A 26,701-nucleotide genomic window follows, 5' to 3' on the forward strand; every position below is an offset into this window, starting at 1 on the left:
CACGCCCTCAGCCACCAAGCCCCATTTCAGCGAAGGCCTCTAAAATTCAGGAGGGTCAACCCCCAGAGCGCCAGTGACCCCCGCGACCGCTGCCTTTCCACCCCGCCCCCAGCCGCCCATCTGTCCCAGCTCTCATGGTCCCAGCGGCCACCAGCCCTCCCTGCAGAGGCGCCCAGCGGCTCCCCGGGGAAGGCGCCAGGCCGGGTGGGGTCCTCTGGTCTCCCAGCTCCACCTGCGAGGAGCGAGACGCGGAGCCGACTGCAGGGGGCGCTGGTGCCCTGTGCCGCCCTCCCTCCCCTCTCCTCCAGGGTCCCCTTTCCTGTGGCCTGGTGACCCGGGCTCAGAGCAGCTCTTGGGAACAAATTGTGGAGGAAGGAGACGAAGCAAAGATAGCGTGATCCAAACGGCTGAGAGAGGTTAAATTCCCGTGATTCTCTGTGGCTGCTTAATGGATTTCTATGACACAATCAGACCTTTGGCTGTGCCTGTGGGGCAGGCGACCCCCAACTAAATGAGGTCAGACGGGGTTTCCTAGAACGAAATGTCCCTTTTCCCATCTCCACAAGGCCCCTGGAGGCTACCAGACCCACGCTTCCCCTCGACAGACAGATACCATCTATGGAGCGTCCACACACGCCCGCCCAGAACCCCAGCAGGCTCCCCGTGTTTGCATTTTTCCAGCTCCCACATTTGTTAATTGAGCAAATATTGACTGCAGGAGGTGTCCAGAGAACCGCAGGGAAAAGATAAAGCTGTTGCCCTTGACATGCTTGTGTCTTGACATGAGCAGCCCTTGAGTTGGGGCCCACAAGAGGAATCGTGGAAGAGGGCACGTCTGGAACTTTCTGGAGAGGCCAGGAAGACCACATGGGCTGAGACACAGTCTCCTTGAAGAATCCATTTCTTCATTTGTAAAATAGGATCCATAGTCGAACCGACCTTATAGGGTCAACCTGGACATGAACGTAATGATGTTCCTAAAGCTTCAATAACGTAAAGGGTCAATAATGTTCCTACCCAAATTAGTGCTGGCAGCATTACTGAACAAGTCCCCAGTGCACAGGAAGCCGTCAGTCAAGATGATGACGTGTCATTCATTTCTGGCCTAGGACAGTAGGTAGATTGACTGTTACATGACAGCCTCCTACTGGCCAAGTCTGGAATTGCACCTCAGCTCTATTAGCCACTCTATATTCCCAGAGCTGTGTGCATGAGCTGTGAAGAAAGAGCCCGCGAGACTCAAACCTGGGAGACAGACCCCTGCCACTGTGGAAAAATCGCACAGAGAGGGCGAGGAGTGCCGTGACGCATCTTTAAACTGGGCATGAACTTGTCAGATGACTACGGGGCCCAGAATCTCAGGGCCTGATGGCTCTCTTGACATCTTGTTTGGGCTTTTGAGACCCGTAGCCCCTACCCCTTCCCACCCTCCCTCACCACCTGCTGGATCTAAGAATGGCAGGTTCCAAAAATAGAATCATTTTACTGAAATTCATCTTAGAGTTTCCAGGAAGGCTGGCTTGATGAACAGTCCTTTGTTAGGTGAGCACCGTGTATTCCAGAGGCCACCAGAAAAAAAAAAAAAGTCCACGTATCTAGTGCAGGCTGCAGGGCCACAGAACGTTCTGTGGGAGGCCAGCGTTCTCTGCTCCGTGCAATATGGTGACTCCATGTGGCTGGTGAGCACTCGAAATGCGGCTAATTGGACGGAGGAAATGAATTTTTTATTTAGTTTAATTTCAATTAAGTTTAAATTGAAACAGCCATATGTCATCAGTTGCTACCACGCTGGACAGCGGACCCGGGGGCTCTGACCGTGGGCCCTTCTAGAGTCTATTCTGTATTTCTGGCATCATCTACAAATTGGCGGAGCGTCTTCCCAGTTGGCCAGACCATGGGCAAGGTGTCCAGGACTCAGGCCCTCGCTCCTTCCCCCCTCCTTCCCTCTGAGGTTCTGCCAAAGGTCTCGAGAACTCAGGGGGTGACCCTGTAGGTCACACGACTTTACCGCCCTTTGGAACGTTCTGGATGCTCCTATTGCTAAGACAACGTCTTTGGCCTTCACACAGGTTTGGGCCTGTTCCGTCCACCCTGGGCTGAGCAGGCAGCGCGGCCCTTCACAATGCCCTGCTTTTCCCTTCTGAAGGGACCGGAGCCCAGCCCTGGCGGGGCCTGTGTAAATCTATTCACTTCTTTCCAAACCGGGCTCTGAGGCTCATTCACGGGGCGGGGGAGGGGAGCGGCTTGTGGCTGGAAAACAAACAGCAGCAGGAGGGCAGCTCTGCTGGCCAGGGCAGGGGCCGCAGGAGGGTCCAGCTGGAGGCAGGAGGCAGGAGCTCCTTGCTGCTTGTCTGCGGCCCGGGGCGGGGGCCCTGGCTCCCCCGGAGCCCCTGTCCAGTCAGCCCTTATCTCTCTGCCTTCAGCTGGATCCTGGGGAACAGAGGGGACCAGGGAGGGACGCCAGAGTGGCCGCAGAGAGAGAAGGTGGCGGCCTGGAGCCACTTCCTGGAATCTCCTTCCGTCCTCTGCCCCCTGCTCTCCATCACGGCAGGGCCCCGTCCCAGGGAGAGTCACCCGTCAGCGGAGGCACCACCTCGACCAGTGACAGAATTAAAAGGGCCCAGGCTTTTGGCTCTGGCGAGTGATTTGCATGTAATTTGCATACATCTGCATACCCCCACTCTGGAGGCCCTGAGTCAAAGGATGTGAAGTGGAATAAAATAAATTAATTAGAGCAGCCGACCACAGCCTGGCCTGCAGGACCGACACCCGCAAGAGCCGTAACTGATTCTTCCAGCAGTGACGGCCACAGCAGCCCGGGGTTCAGAGGCCCCGACGGTGCCCGGGACCAGGGACAGGGCGGAGAGGAAGAGCCAAGTCCGTCCAGCCCAGGAGCTGGGCTGCTTCCTCCTCCCTCCCTCCCCCACCCCAGGAGCCTCCTGGTTTCCTACATGGGGACCCAGCCAGGCCCTGGCGCTGTCCCTTGTCTGGCAGCTGCCACCGAGGGTGGCAGTGACACTGGATTTCCACCCAGAGTGCAGACAGCTGCTTCAAGGTGACCGAGGGCAGTGGGCACCCCTGCCACCTTCACCCCCTGGAACTCTTCTTTCCAGCCCCCTTCCCCATCCCCTCTAGGGGGGCGGAGGCGGGCACGGTTCCAGGGTCCTCGGCAGTGAGCTGGAGTTAATCTGTCCCAGCGCCTCTGCCAGGTGCTAATGAGATGCTCGCGGCCTGTGTCAGCCAGGCAGTCCCCACAGCCTGTCAGCACGCCTCTTAGGGATTCAGTCCAGGGCCCTCGTCCACACAGGCCTTGGCTCTCCCGGGCCCACTCATCCTCCAAGACCAGGCTCCTGTGGGGACCCGATGGACAGCGCTGGAGCTGACCCAGAGCAGGGCGGGCGAGGAGGCTGCGGTGGAGCAGAGACCCGGCCAGCAGCCCAGCACTCCCCCGTAAATGATGAGCCCAAGAAGAAAAATGCAAGAAAGAAAGCACGGGCTGGCCCCGGGCAAGGCTGGACGAGAGCCAGGCGGAGGGAGGGGAGGGGAGCTAGAGCCAGAGCTCCTAGCTGAGACCAGGAGTGGCCAGGTGCCCAGGGTTCCCTCGGCATCCATGTGCAGAGAGGGTGACCCAGCTGGCCAAGGTGACCACAGTGTGGTCTTAGACTGGGGGTTTGTGACCACAGTCCAAGAACCAGATCAGCCAGCACCCTGTTTCTGTCCGGCCTGAGAGCTAAGAACAGGTTTGACCCTTTAGAAGAGTTGAGAAAGGAGTGAGAAGAGGAATATTTTGCAACATGTGAAAATCGTACAACATTCAAGTTTGGGTGTCCATGCACGATGTCCCCCTGGGGCCCACTCACGTACACGCTCTCTGAGGCGGTTTGCCCAGCACGAGAGGAGAGTGAGGAGTTTCCACAGAGACCACGTGGTCAGCAGCGAGGGAGGCATTCACTCTCTGGGTCTCACTGAAACGTGTCGCCCACCCGTCCTAGCTGACAGACGGGGAGTTCTCCGTGGCACCCCCGCTGTGCACACCTGAGCATGACACAGAGGAGCATCGTATGCCTCTGTACCTTCTCCAGAGCCCAGCCCCAGCTCCTTGGTGGCAGAGGAGAGCATCCTGGGTGCCCCACCCAGACCCACAAAGATGGTAGAGGCCCCCGGTGCCCCAGGCCAGGAGCTCTTCTTCCTGTTACTGATGAGCCCTGCTCCTCTCTGACCGCTTCCCTTCTCAGACCTGAATCCATGGTGCCAGACACCAGACTGGTCCTGCCTGTCATGGGATTAGATGGCAGATTATCTCTGTAATGTGACTTTAAAGAGCACAGGGAGCCTTCTCCTTCCCTCTTCCTTGCCAAGAACATTACCCCAAGCCTCTTACTTGGGATCCCACCATAATGGTTCCTTAGTTGTGCCCTGGCACCAGGACCCACCGTGTGGTCAGTAACTTTGAACTGGGTACTCATGGGGCTTCCTCAGAGTGGGGACCTTTTAGGGACACCAAGGAGGCCAGAATGAGATCGATCCCGAGAGCACAGGAGAAGTTTGGGCAAGTGGTCTTTGAGGTGGGTGTCACACCAGATGGGGACCTGGCAGAGGGCCGGGACCACTCCAGGCCAGGGCAGAGCGGAGAACATAGTGACACCTGCGAGAGTACCGGGAACTCCGAGGGCTGCGGTCAGCCCCGGCACAGCAAGGACAGCAGTGACCACTTACCCGGTACCAGACGATCTCGCGCATGCGGCCGTCCGTCTTGAAATTACACTTCAAGGTCACCGCATCCCCAGCCACCACGGGGGGCAGAGGCTCGATGTTAACGGTCAGGTAGCCTGCAGAGGGAAGGAGAAGAGGCGGTGAGTCGCGAGAGGACCAGGGCTGACCCCGCCCGTGGGGAGAGGGAGCGGGAGGAGCAGAGGCCCTTGACAACTGTGGACAGCGAGGGACCCTCGTGGGCCCTCCTGCTCCCCTTGCCTCTCGTCCACGTCTCCCCATCAGCCACCTCCAGGCCCCCGAGGGCCCCAAACCAAAAGCACATCTACTTGGGATGATTTTATGCCCAAAGGTAGGACCTGCTGGCCCCCGAAGGCAGCCGCAGCGCTGTCAACGAGACGCCCCAGACAAAGAGCTCCGTCCATGTGCCCCTCGGCCCGCACATGGGGTCCCTTCATCCCTCGCCACCCTCTGCAGCCAGGGTCCCTGAGCCACACGAGGACCCCTGTGCACGTGGCTCATCACAGTCCCGGGGAGAGGGCCCTGGAAGCCAATGCTGGCCTCATCAACACCCTGAGTTCCCGCTGTGCGCACCCTGACTCCTGAGGGAGGGCAGGGGCAGGTCCAGCCCCTCCCACAGAGGAGAAGCTGACCGCAGGTGGCCACCTAGAAGGACTCCCAAATCCTAGCAAATAGCAGATGATGTCCCTGGCCCACTGCTGCCCCGGGAACACTTGCCAAGCTCCTGGGCACACGGGGATGGGACTCTTGTCCTGGTAGCCACACCTGGGGGACACTGCAGCCTCCACACCGTGTCCAGCCTGGTGGGACCTCTGACCCACTCCTCTGCTCAGCAGGACCCTGTTCTCGGGCTGAGCACCAGGCTCCTCTGATGGGCTCCTGTCCCCCACTGACCGAGCGATCAATCCCGTCCGATCGCATTCATGAGCAAACTGGCCGCGTCGGCTGGGATTTCAACGGTGCAGGCGACCTGAGCGGCTCTGGCCCGGGGCCTGACCCCTGCCTGGAACTTAATGGTCACAACACTCCAGGGAACAAACAAGAATTGATCTCCAGAGGATCAATCTGGAAGTTGGAGTCAGATTGGACCCGCGTGGCCCAGGGCTCTGGACCCCCAGGACCCAGGCCAGAGGGGGACAGGCCTGGGCTCCCCGTCCACAGTCTGACGTAGGACACCAGAGCCCGTGGGGTCCACCTTCGGACTCTTCCTTCCCACTGTCCCTCAGCTCGCCGACTCCCTGCTCTGCGCAGACCCTGGCCAGGAAGGAGGTGGCAGGCAGAGGGGACACAGACAGGGCCGTGCCACCACAACTCACAGGGCAAGTGTAGATGGGGACAGAAGGCTCAGGGCTACAGGAGGGGCCCCAGGGACCCCCGTCCTGCCTGGAGGACCAAAGACCCGGAGCATGACAAACAAAGCCACCCTCAGAAGGAGGAGCCCAGTGATGACAGGGGTCCTCCAGACGTGAGCTAGCAATGATGGTCAAGGGTCCAAGCCCCAGGCTGGCCAGGCGCTGGGCTGAGCGCTTCACACACATCCACTCATTGAAAACGACGGGCTCGGAGAGAGGCGCTGGCACGAGTCCCACGTGAGGTAGGAAAACAGAGAGGTCAAGTAACTGCCCAGATGGCACAGCTCTACGTGGCAGAGCTGGCTCAGACCCAGCCCTGGGGCCCGTGATGAGCACCCCACGGTCACAGACCCTCCACTGGAGGAAGAGGTGGGAGGAAATGCTGCAGATGGACATCGTGGGCTTTCTTCTTCCTGCCTCAGCTGGGGACTTTCCTGGGGGGACCATGACAAGAGCCCCTAATCCTGTTGGCCACAGTACCAGGCCCACGGCCACACGGGGCGGCCACACGGCTCACCTTGGCCGTGGGGTGGCCCTTCTGCTTCTCACCTGCGAAGACCCTGGTGAGAGCCGAGCACCATGGGTCCAGGGGCTGATGGCCCAAGACCAGAGACGTCCCCTCCCACGGGCAGGCGCAGGGAAGGCCACACCTGGGGTGCAGCCCGGCCTGCCGCGGGCACAGATGGCAGCCACAGGAGGCCGGCCAGGGCGGAGGGAGGGCGCCGTCGGCTGGCAAGCCACCAGGGAACCACAGGTGAGGGCGTGGGGTGGGGAGCGGATGGCGGCAGCTCGGGGGACAGGACGGGGGAGCAGATGTCTGAGCCGGGGACCCGCGGGGCGTGCAGGGAGAGCAGAGGACGGAGCGGCAGGGGAGGGGCTGGGGACGGCGGAGGGGCGACCTGGGGAGGGTGCTGAGCGGTCATTTCCCCGACTCTGGATCGATGGTGAGGCCTGGGATTTGTGTCAACAATTAACCTTGAGAAACGGTGGGCAGGACTGTCACCTGGGCCACCTCAGGGCTTCGCGGAACCTCTCCCTCCCCCTGGTGTTTCCGGGTCGGAAAGGATATTCACTGAATCTGCTCTGGGCCAGCAGGCTCTAGGCACGGGGTACACGGGTGACATTCTAGCAGAGATGGCAACTGAATGGATGACAGAGGACACCTGGGGGTGGTTAGGAGAGGAAGGGGCGGGGCTGCTCTCGACACCCCCCAGGTAGGCCTCTCTGGGGAGGCTGGGGTAAGGGAAGGAGGGAGCCACGTAGGTTTCTAGGGGAGAGCATTCCAGACGGAGCTCAGTAAGTGCAAAGGCCCTGACGCTGGATGGGACCCTCCAGGCTGAGGCCGTGGGAGGGGATTCCCTTAACCTCTTGCACCCTGGAGCCATCTTCAGCAGGGCTGAGGGGCTGAGGCGAGCAGGGCGACCGGGTGCAAAGGTAAAGGACAAGCTCTTCCCCGGGTCTGGCGGCCTGCCCCAGCTCAGTGCCCTGGAGTCCTGGGGAGGACACAGGGGACACTGTGAGCCAATGTGCTCCTATCCCAGGGTCGGGGACGGCTCACAGCGACGCCCTGTCCTCGGCGTCCCAGGCTGCAGTCCCCCGTGCTGGGCAGGGAAGCCAGAGCCTCCCACGGGCCCGGCGAGCGCTGCACCACGGAGCCACGGCCGCGGCCCGCCTGGCACTTCCCCTCCCGCCTCCCCGTGCGGGTGTCACGCTGGAGCGTGGTGTCTGTCTGTCCATCTGCCTCTCCTTCTGGGACGCGAGCTCCGTGGGTCAGCGGAGCTGTGGAGTGCACGGGGACAGGGGTGGCTCCTCCTGCTCTCCCAGGTGCTGGCCACTCGGGCCTCGCGCCACGCTGTGAGGCAGGCGCCCTGAAAGCGGCCTGTCCCCAAGGCGCACCCTGTTCCTCACGCGCCACGGAGGCAGCCCAGCCGCAGCCCATGCACACTCCCAGCTGCGTCCCTGAGATGCACGGCCCTGGCCTCCCCGAGGGCCTCCCAGGGCTCCCTCCCAGGAAGCCTGCCCAGGCCCGGTCCCCTCCAGCCTCTGTCACCTCACTCCTCAGCCGGTCACACCTCCAGCCGGTCCCCAGCCTTGTCCCTCACTCTGGGCTTGGGGAATTCCTGCTCGGCCTCCAGGGAGCTTTCAAATAGGAATCCACGAGCTCTGCCCGGGGTCCGCAGAGGGATTAGTGAGAGATCCAGGGAGGCCGGGCTCCACCGTCTCTCAGATTGCGCAGCCCCTGACTTCACAGGTTGAACCACTACTTTGTCCTGAGAATCTGGGACAGCGACCGGCACCTCTTTAGAAGCCAAATAAATATTTGTTGAAAAAAAATGAACATGGGATTCACACTTGGCAGTTTTCCAAGGATTTCTGTAATTATTATCTCATTGATCACCTTCCTGACCCTGTGGGATAGTGTCCCGTTTTAGAGGTGAGGAGACTGAGGCTCAGAGAGGCTGGATGGCTTCCTCATGATCACAGAATGCCTGCCCGCTTCCGGCCATCTCACAGGAGCCTACCCACCCTTGATTCCAAACAGAGAAGCTGAAAACACAGGTGGGGGAGGAGGACGAGGGACCAGGAAGCCCAGGAGAAGTCCCGCTTGGGGTGCAGCAGGATCGGACACCCTGCCACAGCCCAGGACACAGGTCATCCACGAGGAGAGCACAGGATGGCTGATGGCTGAAGCCAGGTCCAAGTTCAAACCCAGCAGAGGAGGCGGGAAGGTGAGGACCCTGGGCCAGGAGACGTCTGTCTGAGGACCTGGTGGCACCAGAAGGGACCCAGGGCTGGGCTGGCCCATTTGTTCCCTACATCCTGGACACACAGCCTCTGAAACGGCTCTAAACCGATGAATTGGCCCAGACATGGCTGTCACCTGTCCCCAGACATCACTCACACCACGAAGGCTGTGGAGAGGAAGAGCAGGGGACAGGGCTGCGAGTCCCCAGGGAAGGGGCGGAGTCTCGGTCCCCTCTGTGCCTGGGAGAACAGAAGTGGTGCCCAGAACCCAGGGCAGCAAGTCCTCCCAGGACCCTGCGACAGCGGCTTGCGGGTCCCCCGCCTCCGGCCTCGTCCGCCTGACGCGCTGGCCACGCGGGAATCTCCCTGATGTTTCTAAAGTGCAGATACGAGGACGCCCCTCCCCCGCCCCCTCCCCTCCCCCGCCCCCTCCCCTCCCCGTCTCCGGCTGATGCCGGTCCATTTCCTGCCCCATTGGCTTCCGATTCAGGATCAAGTTCGGAGCCGTCATGGCCAACTGGGTCCCTGATGGGCTTACCTCTGGCGGCCTCCGACTCCATCAGTCTCACGTGGCGCTCTGCCACCTCGCGCCCCCAGCCCTCCCAGGGCCCCCGCTTCTCCTTTCTGCCGGGCGTCTCCTCCTCCTGGGCTGCCCGTCTGTCTGAGCTCATCCAGGGACATCTGTCCACGTCCTTCCAGGTTCAACGGCGAGGTCACCCTCGCCGTGATTTACGGCGTCTGTTCTCCTTCCTCAGCGCCCACAGACCCATCCGCATCTCAATCGCGGCCTCTGGGTTCTTGTCTGTCTGTCCCCAGCGTCGGACTAGGGTCACCTTAAGTGGGGATGGGACGCGCCTCCGTCCCCTGTGCCTGCCCAGCGAGCTGCGCCTGGAAGCTGCAGCCCAGTGACCGGAGGTCACCCTTGCCCCAAGGCCTCTCCTGCCTTGCTCTAGGGATGAAGTGACCCCCAGCCCCGAGGCCCCTCAAGGTCTGCTTCCTCCTCACTCACCCCTGGCCCCTCTCTCTCGCAGGCGGATCCTCAGACACCTTGAGTTACTTAGTCCCCAATGGGGCAGGCTCCGTGCTGCTCCTGGTCTACGCACCCGCTAGACGCCGGGAACACCCTCCGTCACTGGGCCAGTGGCTTCAGAGCGCCCCTCGGGCTGCAGCTTAGACAACGTGCACCTGGAGGGATCCTCAGCACGCACCCCGACGTCACCCCCTCGGGCCCCCTCTCAGGTCCACCACAGCTGAATCCACGCAGGGCGCCACCCTTTCTTGCCAATGTCCCCCCACGTGGCCTGGCAGGGGGCGGACTCCTGAACGGCCAAGCGCACGTCTGTCCACTGTGCCTCATGCTGTGGCCACGGTGCTGGCATTCAGGACTGCTGAGGGACCAGCGAACCCTCGGGGAACCAAGAGGTTCTGCAGACAGCGCAGCCGAGGCCGGGAGACCCCGTTCTGCTGGGCAGCATCTGGACCGCGGATTTCCCAGCCTCCCCGCCCCGACTCCTGCTCCCCACCTCCCCTGGCAGAAGGTCAGCTCAGCTCTGGGCCACCAGGGGCCTCCAACACCGGGCAGCATTTCCAGGGAGATGTACTTGACTCGGAGGACACCCAGGCCCTGGCCCGGCCTCCCAGGCTCCCCTGAGATCGTCCCCCTCTGTGATCCCCAGCTGATCAAATCCCCCGTCAGCGGGGACGGCTGTGCCGAGCCTGTAGCGTTATGTATTATTCATGGCCCATGTATTATTTATCATGAGTTTGTTTATTTATTATTAATTGTGTTTCATTATTGATGATGACGTGGTTATACGATTAATCAGACTTGGAAGGCTCTTCCGGGACCCTCAGAACCCACCGGGGCTCCCACCCGGCTCCCTGCGGGTAGAAGCGACGTGGGTTCCTTCTCTTCCCATTTCACGGGTGGGAGACACTGAGGCTGGCGGGACCCAGAACTTGTGCTCTCAGTCCCCGGCTCTCTGAGGGTCCGCCAGGGAAGGTGACCGTGGGAAAGTCCCCATGAGGCCACGTGTGCAGGGCTGACCATAGGTCAAGGGCATGGACCCCTGTAGGGTGCTGTGCCGGACCTGCCAACGGTGGCTCCCCTGGGACCCTGGGGTCTGTCCCCGGCTTCGCCAGGGTCCACGCCGGGGCCCAGGGCTGTCTGCACGCTGGCCTGGTACACGATGCCCGCTCTCAGTCACGCGTCTCGGCCCCAACCACACGGACTGCCACGCGACCCGTGCCCCCGCTCCTGTTCCTCCAGGTACGTTCCCCAGCGTCCCCTGCAGTTTTCAGGGTCACGAGGTCAAGTCCTGTTCCCTACAGACCCCCGTCCCCCTGTCTCTGAGGCCACCTGGGTGGAGAGGACTCTGAGGACTTGGAGGAGGTGGGGCCAGGAGAGGGAGGAGAGCCCCCAGTGGTCCGCAGTGGATGCGACGTGGATGGGAACCAGGGGCCCACTGTGTTGACCACCGGGTCCTGGGGTGGGTGGTTACACAGTCCCTGATCTGCTGCACACAGTAGGTGCTCAATAGTTCTTCGTGAAGAGACAAGGGTGGGGGGAGATGACAGAACAAGGCCATCGACCAAGGGATGTGGGCCTGTCCCCGAGCAGAATCCCAGCCAGCTCCCACCCCAGGGGCAGAGGAACGGGACCTGGTCACCCAGGTGCGGGCAGCGAGGCCCAGGTAGGAAGGCCTGGGCCCAGGCCTCAGAGCCACCAGGTCCTTGAAGACCAGGCCCCAGGACTCTGGACACACAGTCCTGGGACCCTTCTGCCACCTTGGTCCCCTCTGTGACTGTCCGTCGGAGGAGCTACCCTTGCCCTCCGGAACCTGCGCCGGGGGTCAGGGGAGGGGCGGCCATTTCTTCATCCCCTTTGGTTTCTCCAGAGAACGACTGGAGCAGCGGAGGGAAGGAGAGACTGGCGCAGGACACGGCGCCCGCGAGACACCCTGACACCGTGCTGCCCTGTGGTGCCTCGTCCAGGGCCGTGTGGGGCCGAGGACCCACCGCGTCAGGCCCCGGGGCAGCCGGTGATGGGGGAGAGGGGGCAACAGCTCAGCTCCTGAAGCAGAAGGGTCCAGGAGGGTCCAGGCTTCATCCAGGGACACAGAGGCACGCGCCTACTCGTCCCCGAGTCTCAGTCGTCTCCCTGACAAACAGGCTCCGGCTGCTTAACTTCTCAGGACGATGGTGACATTAAGGTGAGAAAATACAGGGGACAGCGTCCCCTGTATGGGAAGGGGCCTCCTTCGGGTGGGATGTTGCCAGAGACCACGGTGCCCAGACACATGACCTTGAACTTGGGAATCTGACTGCCCGGGGACAGTGCTGACCCCCCTGCCACCAGCCAGCCCCACGGCTCACGGCTCAGAGCCTCCGTTTCCCCTGTGCCCAGTGGCAGAAGGGCCGTTGCTGGGCTGGCTGGGGAGGCGCAGGGGGACGGCTCGGGCGGGGAGCCTGGGACAGCACCTGGTAGACGGGGACCCTGCGGCACGGAGGAGCTGGCCTCTGCTGCCCTGCCTGCAGCCCCGGGCCCCCTCGGCTCCCACCAGCAGGCTGCTACCCGGGCCGGGCTGGAGAGCCGGGCAGAGGGCCCACGGGCGTCGAGGGCCGCGACTGAGCGGTCACTGCTGGACGCTGTTGGGTTTTCTGGGTGGAGACTTCCAAGGCGGGCGGAGGGGGCAGCCCCGCCGCTCCGACCCCACTCAGCGTCACGAGGACACTTGCGTGAGCCACGGGGCGACGTCTGGGACTGAGGATAAAATTTAAAATATGGATGATAGGTTATTAAGGAATATTTTAAGAGAAAAATAGTTATGACTCGAGGAACGCAGTCTAAGCCAGCTTATAAAGTGGCCTTAATAAGTAAAACGAGGCAACTTAATGAAAAAAACCACCATTTAAAATAGGCCCCCATTAAATAATAATGCCTCATAAACACACAAGTCCTTTAGCACAGAAGAATTAATTGCTGGGCTCAGAAGCTAAAGGCACAATAAAGGAATCTTTAATTTTTTTTTCTTTTTTTCTTTTGGTCTTTTATTTCTCTCTCTCTGAGAGGCGACCAGCATCCGTCTGGATGACCTCATTCTGGCACGGAAAGGCCTGGAAATCTGCAAAGGGAATTTGCTCAGTAACAATTTTGTTTCCTTGACCCTATTATTTGAAGACGTGGACGGAATGAAGTCGGTTTCCTCTCCGGACCTCCATCCATCAGCGCTCAATGAACTCCCGTGGCAGCGGCTTCCTAACTGTGAACCGGGGGACGGGTTCCTCTGAGCATCAACGCCCCGAGTTCAGGCCCCGCCAGCCGAGCTGCTCAGTGGGCAGGGCGCCGGGCGTCGGGGTCCTGCGAGGCCCCTCCTCTCCGCCCCAGCGGCTCCGAGAACCAGTCGAGGAAAACAGCAGTGACTCTCCAGCCCCTGGGGACATTTGGCAACTTCTGAGGACGTATGAGGCTGTGTGACCTGGAAGGGGACCCCAAGACTGGCATCTGGAGGGTGCAGGCCAAGGAGGTGACGGAACCCCCTGCCCAGGGCAGTCCCCACACCAGGGGTCGGCCTGCCCCAAACGCCAGTGGTGCCGAGAACGAGAAACCCTGCAGTCCAGGGAGGCGAGGAAAGTTCTAGAAGGTGGGTGTGGACTAGCAGTTCCGGGGCATGGAAAGGCACCCTGTTGGAAAGTCCCCCTAAAGATCACCCCACACCAGCTGCGCCTCACCCCTGCCATTCAGGAACCTCTTCAGCACCAAAATGGATCGGCACCCCCCGCCCCCCGCCAGGGCCCTCCCTCAGAGCCCCTTCCTGCCTGCAGGAACACAGCTTGATCTTGTGACACGGGGATCCTGGGAGAAACGTCCCTTATGGTCCCCTGTGGCCAAGCACATTTATCCTGCCAAGTGCGAGAGCCCAGGCTCCGGGGAGGGCCTGTCCCCTCCCTAATCCCCGCTCTGCGCCCGCCGGGCAGCAGGAGCAATCTGCCTTCATATTAATACTTTATTAAACGCGCGCGTCCCGCCAGATAAACATCAGCCATTACAGTTGTCGGTCACGGAGTGGCGGCCGTCACCCCAGGCAGGCTGGCCGGATCCGTCGTCATTAAGCCTCCTCCTGCCGGAGGCCAAGGAAGGGATGGGGGCCTCTCGTGAAAGCCGGTTGGGGAGCAGCTCAGGGGCTGGGGGGATCCAGGGGGCGGGGAACACCCGATCCCCATCTTTCAGGGCTGGAGGCAGAAAGCCAGGGAGCCTCAAGGTCGGGGAGGCACGGATCCTGTCCAGGGACAAGGGTCTGGGGAGCAGGTCCGGGCACATGCCCCCAGCTCAGAACTCGTGAGAAGAGCGAGCCTAGAGCGAGCCTAGAGCGAGCCAGGATTGGGTGGGTCCAGGCCCGGGGCCAGCTGGGCCCCTGATGGCCAAGGGCTCGAGTCAGCCCATAAAGAGGAACCACGTAGCCACGCCGGCTCCTGGGCGGACAGAGCCCACCTGTGTCCCCTGTGGAGGGGACCCTGCTGCCCACCACCCAGGGCTGTGATAACAGGTGCCCAGTGCCAGCCCAAGATCCTGCTCGATTCCTCTTTAGAGGTACCGTTGGCAGCAGGTGCACAGGGCCCTGAGGTCCTAGACACACACCCGCCCGCGGGTGGCCGCCAGGGGAGGACGCAGAATATTTCCAGGACCCTAACCGACGGCCACCGATGGCCAGGATGACCTCTACGCTGGCTCCTCGCGATGGCGTTGCTTCCCTGGGCCCCGTGGAGGTGGCCCCACGCAGCAGGTGCCCCTCGGTGTCCAGCTGCGCCTTCTCGACACCGGGTTCTGGACATTTCGTCTCCGTTGTGTTCGCCAGTAGTTTTTTTTTTTTTTTTTTTTAAATGTTTCCTGGATAGTGTTCCGTCCTGTGAAATGACCCATCCGTCTGTCCATTCCATCACGGGGGGACATTTAGTTGGGGGCCATTATGAATAACATCTATTACTGTCATTGGACGGTTCCTCCCAAGCCCAGGGACCCTGAGCCCAGGGGGAGTGGCCAGATCGGGGTCACCTCCTTTCCCAGGGGAGAGGAACTCTGCTCTCTGGGTGGGGAGACCCTCAGCTGGGTCATGGAGGGGAAGGTGTCATTCACTGTGCTCCCCAACCCCTTCCCTGCTACCCAGGGGCCCTCAGGGGACATCTCTATGTCTCCCCTCCCCTAGTTCCTATGATGAATCTTCCCTTAGGGAAACATCCCGTTGGTCACTTATTTGCCTTGGGTATGAATGCCCTACTGACATGGCTCTCCCGGGGCCATGTCAAAACCAATCCCTGTCGCTCCTCAAAATAATGTCATGGAAGTGGCCCATGCTTTGTAATCCCAGCAAATCAGGAGGCTGAGGCAGGAGGATCCAAAGTTTGAGGACAGCCTCAGCAACTTAGTGAGAATCTGTCTCAAAATTTAAAAAAATTAAAAAGGGCTGGGGATGTGGCTCAGTGGTAGAGCACCCCTGGATTCAATCCCCAGTGCCACCCATACAAAATAATGACATGGACACTGGGAACTATTCTGCTTTTTAATAAGGGGATGTGCCCTCCCGTGGCCGCCTTGGATCTCACCAGGTCTAAGACAGTCTTCCCCTGATCCTGGGCTCTGCATCTGCAGGTTCAACTGGCTGCAGATTGGAAATATGTGAAGAAGCGACATTGCCGTTGACATGCCCTGCGTCCGGCCTCTGAGAGCCGCGTCTGCGCTGGACACGGAGCGGCTTTTCCAGTCAGTTCCTGCATAATTCAGAGTAACAGCGCTTCACAGAGCGCGCTCGCGGCACTAGGGACTGGAGTAGACTCCAGACGACGTGGAGCATACAGCAGGTCGTGCACGGGTTCTGTGTAGCGGCTGCGCGATTTCTTAAAACAGAGGCAGCCTCCGAGGTGAGAAGACCCCGGCGGAGAGGGGCACCTGCGCTTGGTCTGCGCACCATCTGCCTCAGCTGCCTGGGGGTGCACGATACCAGGGCTTCTTATCCTTGATTATTAATGCACAGCACCCATAGGAATTCAGAAGTGCTCAATAAATGCTCTTTGAAAGTGCCGCAGGTGTAGGGATTGTCACCTTGACTCTGCCACTCTGGATTCCCATGCTCCAGTGGGAGAGACGTCCACATATAACTAAGCGACTCCCTGCAAAGGCTCTCAGTGCCCGAGGTGGGCAGATGTGGACCCCACACCCACCCCACACCTCCCCCAGGATGCCTGGTTCTGGGGACACATCACCCGGTCGTGCTGGGCACCCTGTCTGTGCCATATTTAGAGGGCCAGATGCAGGTACCAGGGCCTTCGAAAAGTGAGGCACCTTCTCTCTCCGGGGACAGAAGAAGGAGGTCAGATGGATCCAGTGTCCAAGCCGGACCTTGGCCTGCACCCCCTGGACACTGAAGAAGGCATGTGGGCAGGCTGCAGAACAGAGCGACCCCTGGACGGTCAGCAAGGAAACAGGTACCTCGGTCCGACACCCACCAGGATCTGAGTTCTGCAGCCACCTGAATGGGTTTGCAAGTAGATTCTTGCTCAGAACCTCCAGAGGAGAGCCCAGTCAGCTAACGCCCTGATTCTGACCTCGTGAGGCCTGGAGCAGACACCTGCAGGCAGCCCATCCAGATTTCTGACCTTGAGACAGGTGCCCTTTGAAACTGCCAAGTGTCGTGACTTGTTACGCAGCAATAGCTGACCAATACAACCCTTTATCTGGGGTGGCAGTGATCTTCCGAGGCACCAATCTGACCATGCCACTCCCCTGCTCTAAGCCCTCGAGTAGCTCACATCACACTGAACAGGGAGAGCTGAAGTCTTTGTCCTGATCTGGAAGCCAGAGCCACAGGACAGCCACTGTCAATCCAATCCCTCATCACTGCTGTGGCTCACCCCTGTCCAGCCACATCCACCCCTTGGCTCTTCCCCAAATGACCCCAGCTCATTCCTACCTCAGGGCCTTTGCATGCACCATTTCCCCTTCCTGGAACACCCTTGCCCCAGCTTCGCACACAGCTTCCATCCCACAGAGGCCTTGACCACCCAGTGGAAAGATCTCCCCTAACTTCTCTCTCCCTACACTTTGCTTTATTTTGCTTTATTTTTAATTGCACAATTTCCCTGCCTGAAACTCTACTTTGAATTTATCTGCTGTTCACTGCTAATTATATACACACTTCTACCCAACGAGAACGCGGCCCCGGGAGGGACAGACTGTCTGCTGTGTTCACGGCAGTGTCCCCAGCTCTGGGAGCGGATGTGGGACCAACTGACAGTTTACCGCGTCTCTGGTGAACCCGGCACTGAGCTCGGAGCCTGCCGCTATTGAAAATGGCAAACCCACACGCGCATTCTCCACATTAAAGCCCGACGTCTGGCGGAGCGTGGCTTAAAAGGCACCGTCCCGCCAGCCTTGACGGTCACCACTCGTGGTCTCTCTGATGTCTGAAGGCAGGTGGGTTCCGCAGAGTCCTCTGTGAAGGTCACCTTGAGCCCCCACCTTGGCCAACTCCCCCCAGAATCCCATGGGACTCGGGGTCTCAGTGGAGCTCGGAATCCAAATGCCCGGGTGGTGTCCCCCGCCCAGAGGACAGGCGTCTCCTTGGCTCCCAAAGCCAAGCGGTGCCTGCGGTCACCTCCCTTCAGGACGGTCGGCCTGAGTCAGGCGCCGCCGCGGGGGCCGCTCGCTCCGCGCTCCTTCTCGTCTTTCTTCTTGTCAGCAAGATAAGAGGAGCGGCCAGGTGACGGCCAGGTGACGGCCAGGTGACGGCCCTGCTTCTGGCTGGAGGCCCTGGAGCCGCTCAGGACTTCATCTCCGAACAAGTGGGTCAGCGGGAAGGAGCACAGGTCTCTGGTAAGACGAGCTGGACCAGGACGCTGTCCCTTGGTGACATGGACTCCTCCAGAGAGAGCCTGGTCACCTGCCCAGGGCTCAGGGGCGTCCACGTTCCCCTGTCCCCCCAGCCCCCCCACTGGCCTCTCCCAACGCCCCTCCTTCTCTAGAGCATCAGGAGAGTGACCGTCCACCCGAGCCCACCTAGTGTGGTCCTGGCACCTCTCCCTGGGGTGACAGGGTCGGGAGTGTGACGTGCCCTCTGTGGCTGCGGGAGAAAGAGACGCAGTGACTGAGGCGTGGAAGGGGGCCCCGGATTAGCCGAGGGAAGACACAGAGGCACCGGGAGCGTGGGCTCCCCACGAGCCCGTGCCCACGGCCAGCAGCAGGGGGCGGAGCCGCCTCGCTCAGATGAGCGTGTGGAGGGCGGCGACGTCGGGCCTGGGAGAGCGGGGCGCTCACAGCCTTGTCCCCATCGTGGGAAACCGACATCAGCAAAGTGCAGGAGAGAAACCTCATGAACTTTCCAGAATGTACTAGGGGGAAGCCGTCGGACGCAGGTGGGTTTGGCCACGACCAGGGACAGGAGGAAGGATCCCACCTTCAGGGGGAAGCGGAAGCCTGGCCCTCAAAGGCCCTCCCCTGCTCACTCCTGGACATCAAAGCTGACACCTCGACAGGGCGGAGGGACAGGGAAGGGCAGGCCCCGCCCCAGAGCAGGGGTGACGAGGGCCAGGCCACGGATACCTGCCCCTGGCTACCTCTGAGAGGAACAGTGGGGTCACGTCTGATGCCCACCACCACGGCCAAGAAGGGACTGGATCACGGGCTGAGACCAGGTCTGCCCAGCGAGGCCGAAGGTCCTTCTGGGAAATTCCTGGTTGACAGGCATCTCCGGATCCCTGAATCCCTGTCGTAACCGGGCCCCCCGTAGCAGAGCGTCCCTGTTGGCAAGAACCTCAGGGGCATTTGCTGTCGGGTTAGCCTTCAGCTGTGGTTCTGACCCCGCCACCTCCGCGACCCACAACCTGGCTCCCCCCCGCCCCTCCTCCCCAGGCCTTGATTTGATCTCAGGCTTCGGCTCAGCTGGTCCCTCGAGAGCTCCCTGCTCTGGCTTCCCTGATCGTGGGAGGGACGCTCTGTCTTTCCTCTGTCAACGCGCGTCTCTTGGGTGGCCATGGCACCGAGTGGACACTGTTCTCTGTTCGCACACCCAGCCTGGCGCAGGGCAGGGAGAGCGAGGAGTCCCCCCACCAGGGCTGAGGGGGAACAGAGGAGCAAGACACCTGGATCTCCAAGCAGGGGACCTGGGTGGCCGGCTGCTGCCCGCGGCCACAGCACGGCACAGGGCCCTGCCCAGGACGGCACAGCCAGATGGTGACAATGATAGGGCAAGGTCCTGACCCGCACCTGCCAGGGTGGCCTTGTTTGAAGAGGGTCCTGGCCGACAGTGGGTGGAGGAGGGAGGGTGCTGAAGGGTCCGTGGACAGAGAGGGAGATGCAGCTGGAGACACGCAGAGGCCGAGGCCACCAACCAGGGACGCCAAGGACCGTCCTGGCCCCAGAGCCTCCTTCACAGGACTCCAGGACAGCGCACCCCGCCCACCGGCACCTTGATCTCAGAGACCCCCCCGAGGAGCAGGGGCGGGGCCTTCCTGGGTCCTGGGAGCCCCTCATGCCCAGTTCCTCCCGGATCCTGGTGAAGGGCTGCCCAGGGCGGGCACCCGGCCGCGGACAGGCTCCCCGGGGCTGAGCCCACCTGGCCCAGGACCCTAAACTGTGCCCACCGCTGACAGTGTCCTAGGGGCTCACCGGTGGCAGCCGGAGGAGACTGAATGGAGTCGGCCCGTGACCAGGGAGGGGGACGAGGCTGGGTGCCCGGGCTCCATCCCACCAGGGCACAGGCGGATCCCCACCCCAAAACGCACCGCAGGCCCCCAGGGGTGAAGCCGACAGCCGTGGCCCGAAGGGTGGAGGAGCGCCGTCCTGCAGGGCCTGCTTGGGTGGCTGCGCCTCTGTCCTGTTTGGTCCCCCCCTGCTGCTGGGCCGCGCCCCGTCCCCGCTGTCCCCACACAGGGTGCCCTCAAGGCCTGCGATTACAGAGCTGTGCCTCCGAAGCCACCGTCTGGCTCCTGTGCCTCCTCTGCAGGCCCAAGGACCTCAGCTACCAGGTGACGAGCCCAGGGCCGTGTTCCGCTGGCGCAGAGCTCAGGGCTCTCTCTGTGGCCGCTGGCCTCTCTCTTGGTCCTGGGCACAGGAGGCCGACGGTTCTGCCACCGCAAGCTGGACCGTCTGTGTCCCCGAGCCGGGCCGCGCGGCTTCTGTGTTTCACAGCTAGAAATGCAGACGGGGACTCGGGTGACGAAGGCCATCCCCCTGCAGCCCGCGAGTCTGTCCCACATGCTGAAGCAGCGGCTCCCCCCTGCATGGACGGGGGCCGCCCTCCCAGCCCACGCTGCCCCAGAGAGCAGTAAGTGTCCCCAGGGGAGGGTGGGTGGCAGGGACACTGTCCCTGGGAGCCAAGCTGTCCTCTGAGGTGGCACGCCCTCCGGCCTGGACTGGACGGGGCCTGCTCCCCAAGTCTGGCCTCCAGGGGGCTCGATCAGGGAAGAGGACCCCGTCCTGGCTCCTTGGAGCAGAGAAGGTTCTCGTCAACCCGACGTCCCTCAGAGGCTCCACGGGACGCACCCTCCTGGAACTGGGGGAAGTCGAAACTGAACTTTCCGTTAAAGCTTTTTTTACAAAGAGCCAGAGAAGCGTCCGCGTGCTGGGCGTCTCCTGCGCACCAGGCGGGAGCGCTTAGGGGTTAAACCCTCCACCATTTTTTTTTTTTTTTTTGAGTACTGGGAGTTGGACCAGGAGCCCTGACCACCCGGCTGAACTCAAACTGGAGACCCTCCTGCCTCAGCCTCCCGAGTCCCTGGGATTACAGGCTTCTGTGCCCACCCTGCTCTTTACATACGAAGCAGCAGACCCAGGCGTGGGGAGAGCAGGAGACACGCCTCGTCACTGTAGCTAAGATGCAGACAATGCAAGAGGTGACACATCTGGGAATGTCCCCGTGTGCCAGGAGTCTTTCTAAGCCCTGGCTTTCCCCATGACACCCCTCCCTAGTTACTTCCTTAGGTGAGGACACTGAGGCTCAGAGTGGTTAAGCCACTTACCCAGGGTCACCCAGCCATTGAGGTGTGGTGTGCTCTGAAGTCCACTCTCTTCCCAGGCCCCCTACTCTCTCTCCACCTGCAATGGGCAGGATTCTGCCATGGGGGACCTTTTATTCAAAACATCTGGACCTCCGAGGGTCCAGTTATCAGAACATCCGACTGAATAAGTGGCTTGGCTGAAGATAGAAGTTGAGGGACTCTCATCATGGAGGGGGATTCCCAAGGCCCAGAAAAGTTAAGGAACTTGTCCAAGGTCACACAGCCTGCTGTCGGCCGAGGGAGGCCTAGACTCGGAGGCCAGCCTTCCTCCTGGGCTCTCACACGTCCTGCCTCCGGGGGACGGCCCCAGGACGCCTGTCCTCTCTCCGCCCACCGCTGGGCTCCAGGCCTCTCTGTCCTCCGGGTGCTGACGAGGACCGGTTGCCTGCCCGTGACCTTGGGAAGGGACGGGAGTGGTTTTAGCAATCTCAACACACTCCCTCCGCGCACCGAGACGCCCGGGCCCTGAGTGATTTGTATGCTCCGAGCACGTCACCTCCTTCAGGAGACACAGGCTGCCTGAAAAGTCATTTTTCAGCATTTGACACAAAGTCTCTTTCGCTCTCTAGCGAAGCCAGATAACCATCAGCCGCCAGGCCGATTAGAGAAAGTATATATACGCCTGGAACCGGGAAACCAGGAAACGGAGGAAGCCGGGGACAGGGACGGGGACGGGGCGTGGCGGGCTCTCCCGCTCAGCGCGGGCAGGGGGCTGTCTTCCCAGAGGCCTGGGTGTCCTGGGCATGGCTGACGCCTAAGTGGGCTGTGTCCACCCCTGCACCTGGATCCACCAGTCCCCGTGGCCTGGCCTTTCCTCCCGTCATGAGGTCGCAGGGCGTCCTGCAGTTCTGTGCAGACCCCCACCCCCGGGTGGGATTCAGAGGCACCCTGAGCTCTCCGCTCCCCAAGCCCACCAACCCACCGCATCTGGGTGACGAAACGGCCTCCTCCTCAGCCTCCCTGCCTCCAGCCCCCTCACCCTGCTCTGCTCTCTGACAGAAGGGACCATATTCAGTCCCTGCCTCCAACACGCCCAGGCCTCCTCCCGCCCTGGTTCTGTCTCAAGGGACAGAGCCCTGGCCTCCGTAGCTGGACCTCGTCACTCGCCTGGCTGCCTCCATTCCTGTGGGCCTGAGCTCTGGCTCTGCTGGAGGGTCTGCCCCGTCGCAGTTCCCACCACAGTGACCTTCCTTCCCCGTCGCAGTCCCCACCACAGTGACCTTCCTTCCCCATCGCAGCCCCCACTGGGCTGCCACCTCCTGGGCCTCTCTGCCTCCTCCCAGGCTCCAGGCTGGGCTCCCTGGTCCCTGCCCTCCTGGGGCTGGGCCGGGTCTGTCCTGGTCCTCTGTCCAGCTGACCTCCCTCCCCAGGGCGTGGGCCCAGCCCCAGTCCTGCCCTGTCCCCGGGTAGTGCCGCGGGGCCACTGGCCTCCATCTCAGGGGCCCTGGTCGGGGCCAGCTCTGTCCACCCCGGCCTGCGGCCTTCGGGAGCTTGCTTAGCCCTCTGGGACCTGTGGAATCACGGCGTGGCCGCCCCTCAGAGAGCGTTTCTACAGGGTGACCAGCCACCCGAGCCACGTCCACCTGCAGCATCGGGATGTGGCCTTATGGGGGACGAGGACTTTGGCAGAGGTCATCAGGTAAGGCCAGGAGCCGTGGGCCCCGAGTCAGACGGAGACCTGGACGCACACAGGCAGAGGACGGCATGGGACAGCAGGGCCGGGGTGGGAGCCAGAGGCCACCAGCCCAGGTGGCCAAGGAGTGCCAGCAGCCCCGGGCCCGGGAGAGGAGCCTGGCGGGAGCGCACTGCCGTCCCCGCGGCTGACCCCGCCGCCATGCTGCACAGGGCGGAGCACAGGCGCCATCTGAGGCCTGGTCTGAGGTCCAGTTGGCGCCCCAGGAGCAGAGCAGGAGACGTCAGGAGGACACGGTGGCCACCCCCCCGCCCCGCCCCTCGGCCCTCTGCTCTGAACCAGCGGGAATCCGGCTGCTCCCGCCCGTCCACACGGTGCCTCCTGCTAAACGCAGCCCCTCGCCCTCAGGGACTCGGGCACCACCAGAGGCCGGGCCTTCACAAAGCCACAGGATCTCGGCTCCAGGGGCCTCAGACACGGCCGGGGCCAACCTCTTCCCGGTGCCTAGGCGTCTTCTAAACCGCGGCTCCCGGGACGTGCACACGCACTCATACATGTGCACGCACGCACGCACACACATGCACACACAGGCACACACTGCACACATTCATACACGTGCACACACACACACACACACAGGCACACACACGCACACATTCATACATGTGCACACACACACGCACACATTCATACATGTGCACACACACACGCACACACGTGCACACACACAGGCACACACACGCACACACACGCACACATTCATACACGTGCACATACACACGCACACACACGCACACACACATTCATACACGTGCACACACACACGCACACACACGCACACACACGCACACATTCATACATGTGCACACACACACACGCACACACAGGCACACACACGCACACACACATTCATACACGTGCACACACACACGCACACACACGCACACATTCATACACGTGCACACACACACGCACATACACGCACACACATGCACACATTCATACATGTGCACACACACACGCACACACGTGCACACACACATTCATACACGTGCACACACACACGCACACACAGGCACACACACGCACACATTCATACATGTGCACACACACGCACACACATGCACATTCATAAATGTGCACACACACCCGTGCACACCCACATGCGTGCACACATACACACCGCGTGCCTGCACACGCGCACATGCAGGAAACTCCCTTCCCCTTCAGCTTGTGGGAAGTCACTTTTACGTAAGTGCAATAGACGGAACCCTGTGCCACGTCCCATCCTCCTCTCTCTCCAGCCTCCCTTGGGTTAGACTCTGAGTGCAGTCCCCAGGGTCCAGCTCTCAAGCTGCCCTGACCACAGCTCCTCCACCCTGGACAGGCCAGCTGTTTCCCACGAGGGTCTGTGTCCCTCTGCCTGTGGTCCTGGCCCCACCCCGCCCTTGGCTCTCCGTGTCCTGTGCCCTCCTCCTGGCTGTCCTCCCTGCCTGTCCCCCGGCCACGGCTTCCTGGTGGGGGACACGGCACTGCCGCCCACTGGGGCCCTGAAGGAGGGTTGCCGTCCCCTCCTCCCCGTTCCTGGTGCCCCTCTGACCACTGAGCCGCTCCCTGGCCTCCTGTTCTTCAAGTCGCCAGGTCTGGCTCCCTGGGCACCTCCACAGGCTCCAGAGGGGCAGCACCCCAAGTTTTTGGCAGAAGAAAATAAAAATGGCAGCTGGAGTCCTGGAGCGCAGGCTGAGTCCACGGACAGTCCCACAGGGGCCCAGCCAGACGCCTGACCACCCTCCGCTCCCCGGCGCACGGCCCAGGTGAACCCGTGGTTCCGGCCCCTGACATCGCGGGTGCTCAGCGCCAGCTGCAGACCAGGGGCGGCCGCTGTGGCACAAGGCAGCCACAGGACAGGCCCCTTGGGGACAGCTGGTGGGGACAGAGATGACACCAGCACCGCAGGGTGCTGACTGTGCGGTTCTGGGGTCTCTCCAGAGGCAGGTCCTTCCAGCCGTTCTGTGGACGAGGAACCTGCAGGACGCAGAGGGCTCAGCGGGGCCCTGGGAGAAGCCACCGGAAGGCCGGGGAGCAGCCCAGGCAGCTGGACGCTGCTCAGCACGGCCAGCACCTCACGGGGGCAGGAAACGGGCCCTTGGCGGCCCTGCTAGGGATTCTTGGCTGGTAGGATGACAGGGTCCTCTCCACCTCGCTTGGCCCCAAAGCCAAGGCTGGGGACGACCAGGCTCTCCTGCCCCCTGAAGCCTGGCCGGGAGAGGTGGTGAGAGGGCGGAGAACGGGAGGCCTCCCTGGCCTGGGAGGCAGAGGAGGCCGCCAGCTGGACCCCTGGGAGGCAGGTGTCGCATGCCCTGGTCAGGTGGGGCCAGCGTCTCTCACACGGCCCAGCCCCGAGAGCTGCAGAGGGGCCGGAACCACCTACTGCCCTGCCCACAGCTGCCCAGGTCGCCAAGAGATGGGAGCCCCGAACAGATGCCAGTTCAAAAGAACCACAGGCCGAGGACAGACGGGGCCAAATGACAGGAGAAAAACAGGACCAGATGGGCGGCTCCCCGGCCAGCCAGGCTGCCACAGCCCGCGCCTCCCGCGCCACCAGCGAGAGCCCACCCCGCGGCCCTGCCCAGCGGCCTCTGTGGACACCGTCCAGTGCCGGGGAGGCCCGCTCTCTGCAGCTCTTCAGCAGAGCCCAGTGTCATCTCCCCCTGCCCCGTACCTGGCTCTGCTCCCGCCCCGTCCTCCTCCAGCTGTTGGCCCACGGGCAGATTATCCCCTGGTCCCGCCCTTCCCACCGGCACAGGACTCACGGTTGTAAGGCAGCTCTTTCACACCCACCGCTTCAAAGGAGGTCAGGCCATATCCCATTGGACACACGAAGCCCAGAGAGGGCAAGTGACCGGCCAGAGATCACACAGCTTGAAACTACCAGAAGCAGAACTAGACTGAGACTTCCCTCCCAAGCCCAGGGCTTTGGCTAGCTTTTCAGAAGGCCTGGTAAACAGTCGGTGCTTAACAAAGAGTGGCCGTATGAAAGGGGCCTCTGACATGGATGCTGCCCTCCTTTTCCTCCAGAATTTTCTCCTGCTCCTGGAGGTTCTCGGTCACCCCACGTCTGCAGTCCCTCTTCAGGGGAGCGTTCTCGGCCCCCGCCCTCTCCAGAGTCGCCCGGGCCCCTGGCGGGCCGCCCCGTGTCCTCAGGATCCCCAGGGGCTTTGCTGCTGCGGCACGGTCCCCGGCTCTCCTGAATCGCAGGCCCAGACGGCCAGGCTGAGCCCGCTGAGGACCGCCCCGAGATGGCGCGATAGCGGCCGTGTTCTACAAGCTTAAATCCCTGATAAGGGCCGGCCACTCTCTGGCTCTGGAGAGATAAGGGCTGCTGCCCCCTCCCTGGGCCCTCGCGAGCGCCCGCCCCAGGGAAGTGACGGGGACAGAGCTGGTTCTGGGAGCCCTGCTCTGCCCCCAGGGCCCTGCCACTGCTGGGCGGGTGCTGCGGGGACCCCACAGGACAGTCCCCTGGGCCCACTCTGCAGGTGACAGGAGGAGACAGAAATGGCTTCTCAGTGCCCTCCTCAGCTCAGGACGGCTCACCGGGGCTTTAGGAAGGCTGGGCGCACCGTGTGCCCGCAGCCAGCCGGCCACCTCCTGTGCACCACACACGCAAGGACACGCCTGTCCCCAAAGGCCCCCCAGTGCGGGTGGCAGGACCCCATTCCACAGGTGACAGCTAAGGTCGGGGAGGCGAGGAGCGTCAGGGACACCCGGGGCAGAGGGCTGGGTGCAGGCCACGGGCAGGGAGGGGTGTCCTGGGACGGCGGCTCTGGGGACCGGGCAGGGGGCGGGGCTGGTCGCACAGGGAGCCCTGGGCAGAGCTGGGCCTGCAGCGTGGCCCTGACCTCAGCAAGAGGAGCTCCTGGTCATCCTGCAGGCTCTGCCCGGGGCCTGTGACTTCGGGTCAGGTGGCCTTCAAGGGCAGCTCCTGGGCAGTGGACAGCTATGGCCAGTGCCCGGGGAACAGGGGGCTCCATCCGGGAAGAGGCCGTGGATGGCCAGCTCTCGACCTCACTAAGAGAGCGGGGGACCCGGCTCTGCTTCCACTCGCCCCTCCCAAGGCAGCGTCCAAAGGTTTCGTCCCTTTAGAGAGACATAGAGACACAGGGACACAGGGACACAGGGACACAGGGAAACA

General features: G+C 62.1%; 1 protein-coding gene across 1 annotated transcript in view; it reads right to left on the bottom strand.

Moving 5' to 3' along the window:
• The window catches only part of Igsf21 (immunoglobin superfamily member 21), a 163,095-nt gene that overhangs the window by 97,575 nt on the left and 38,819 nt on the right, over window positions 1-26,701 (bottom strand). The window contains exon 2 of the mRNA XM_026400855.2: window positions 4,717-4,829. Coding sequence (XP_026256640.2) covers window positions 4,717-4,829 — 113 coding nt within the window. The remainder of the gene's footprint in view (window positions 1-4,716; window positions 4,830-26,701) is intronic.

This window comes from Urocitellus parryii (assembly GCF_045843805.1).
Source record: "Urocitellus parryii isolate mUroPar1 chromosome 11 unlocalized genomic scaffold, mUroPar1.hap1 SUPER_11_unloc_1, whole genome shotgun sequence".
In the NCBI taxonomy this organism is placed as follows: domain Eukaryota; kingdom Metazoa; phylum Chordata; class Mammalia; order Rodentia; family Sciuridae; genus Urocitellus; species Urocitellus parryii.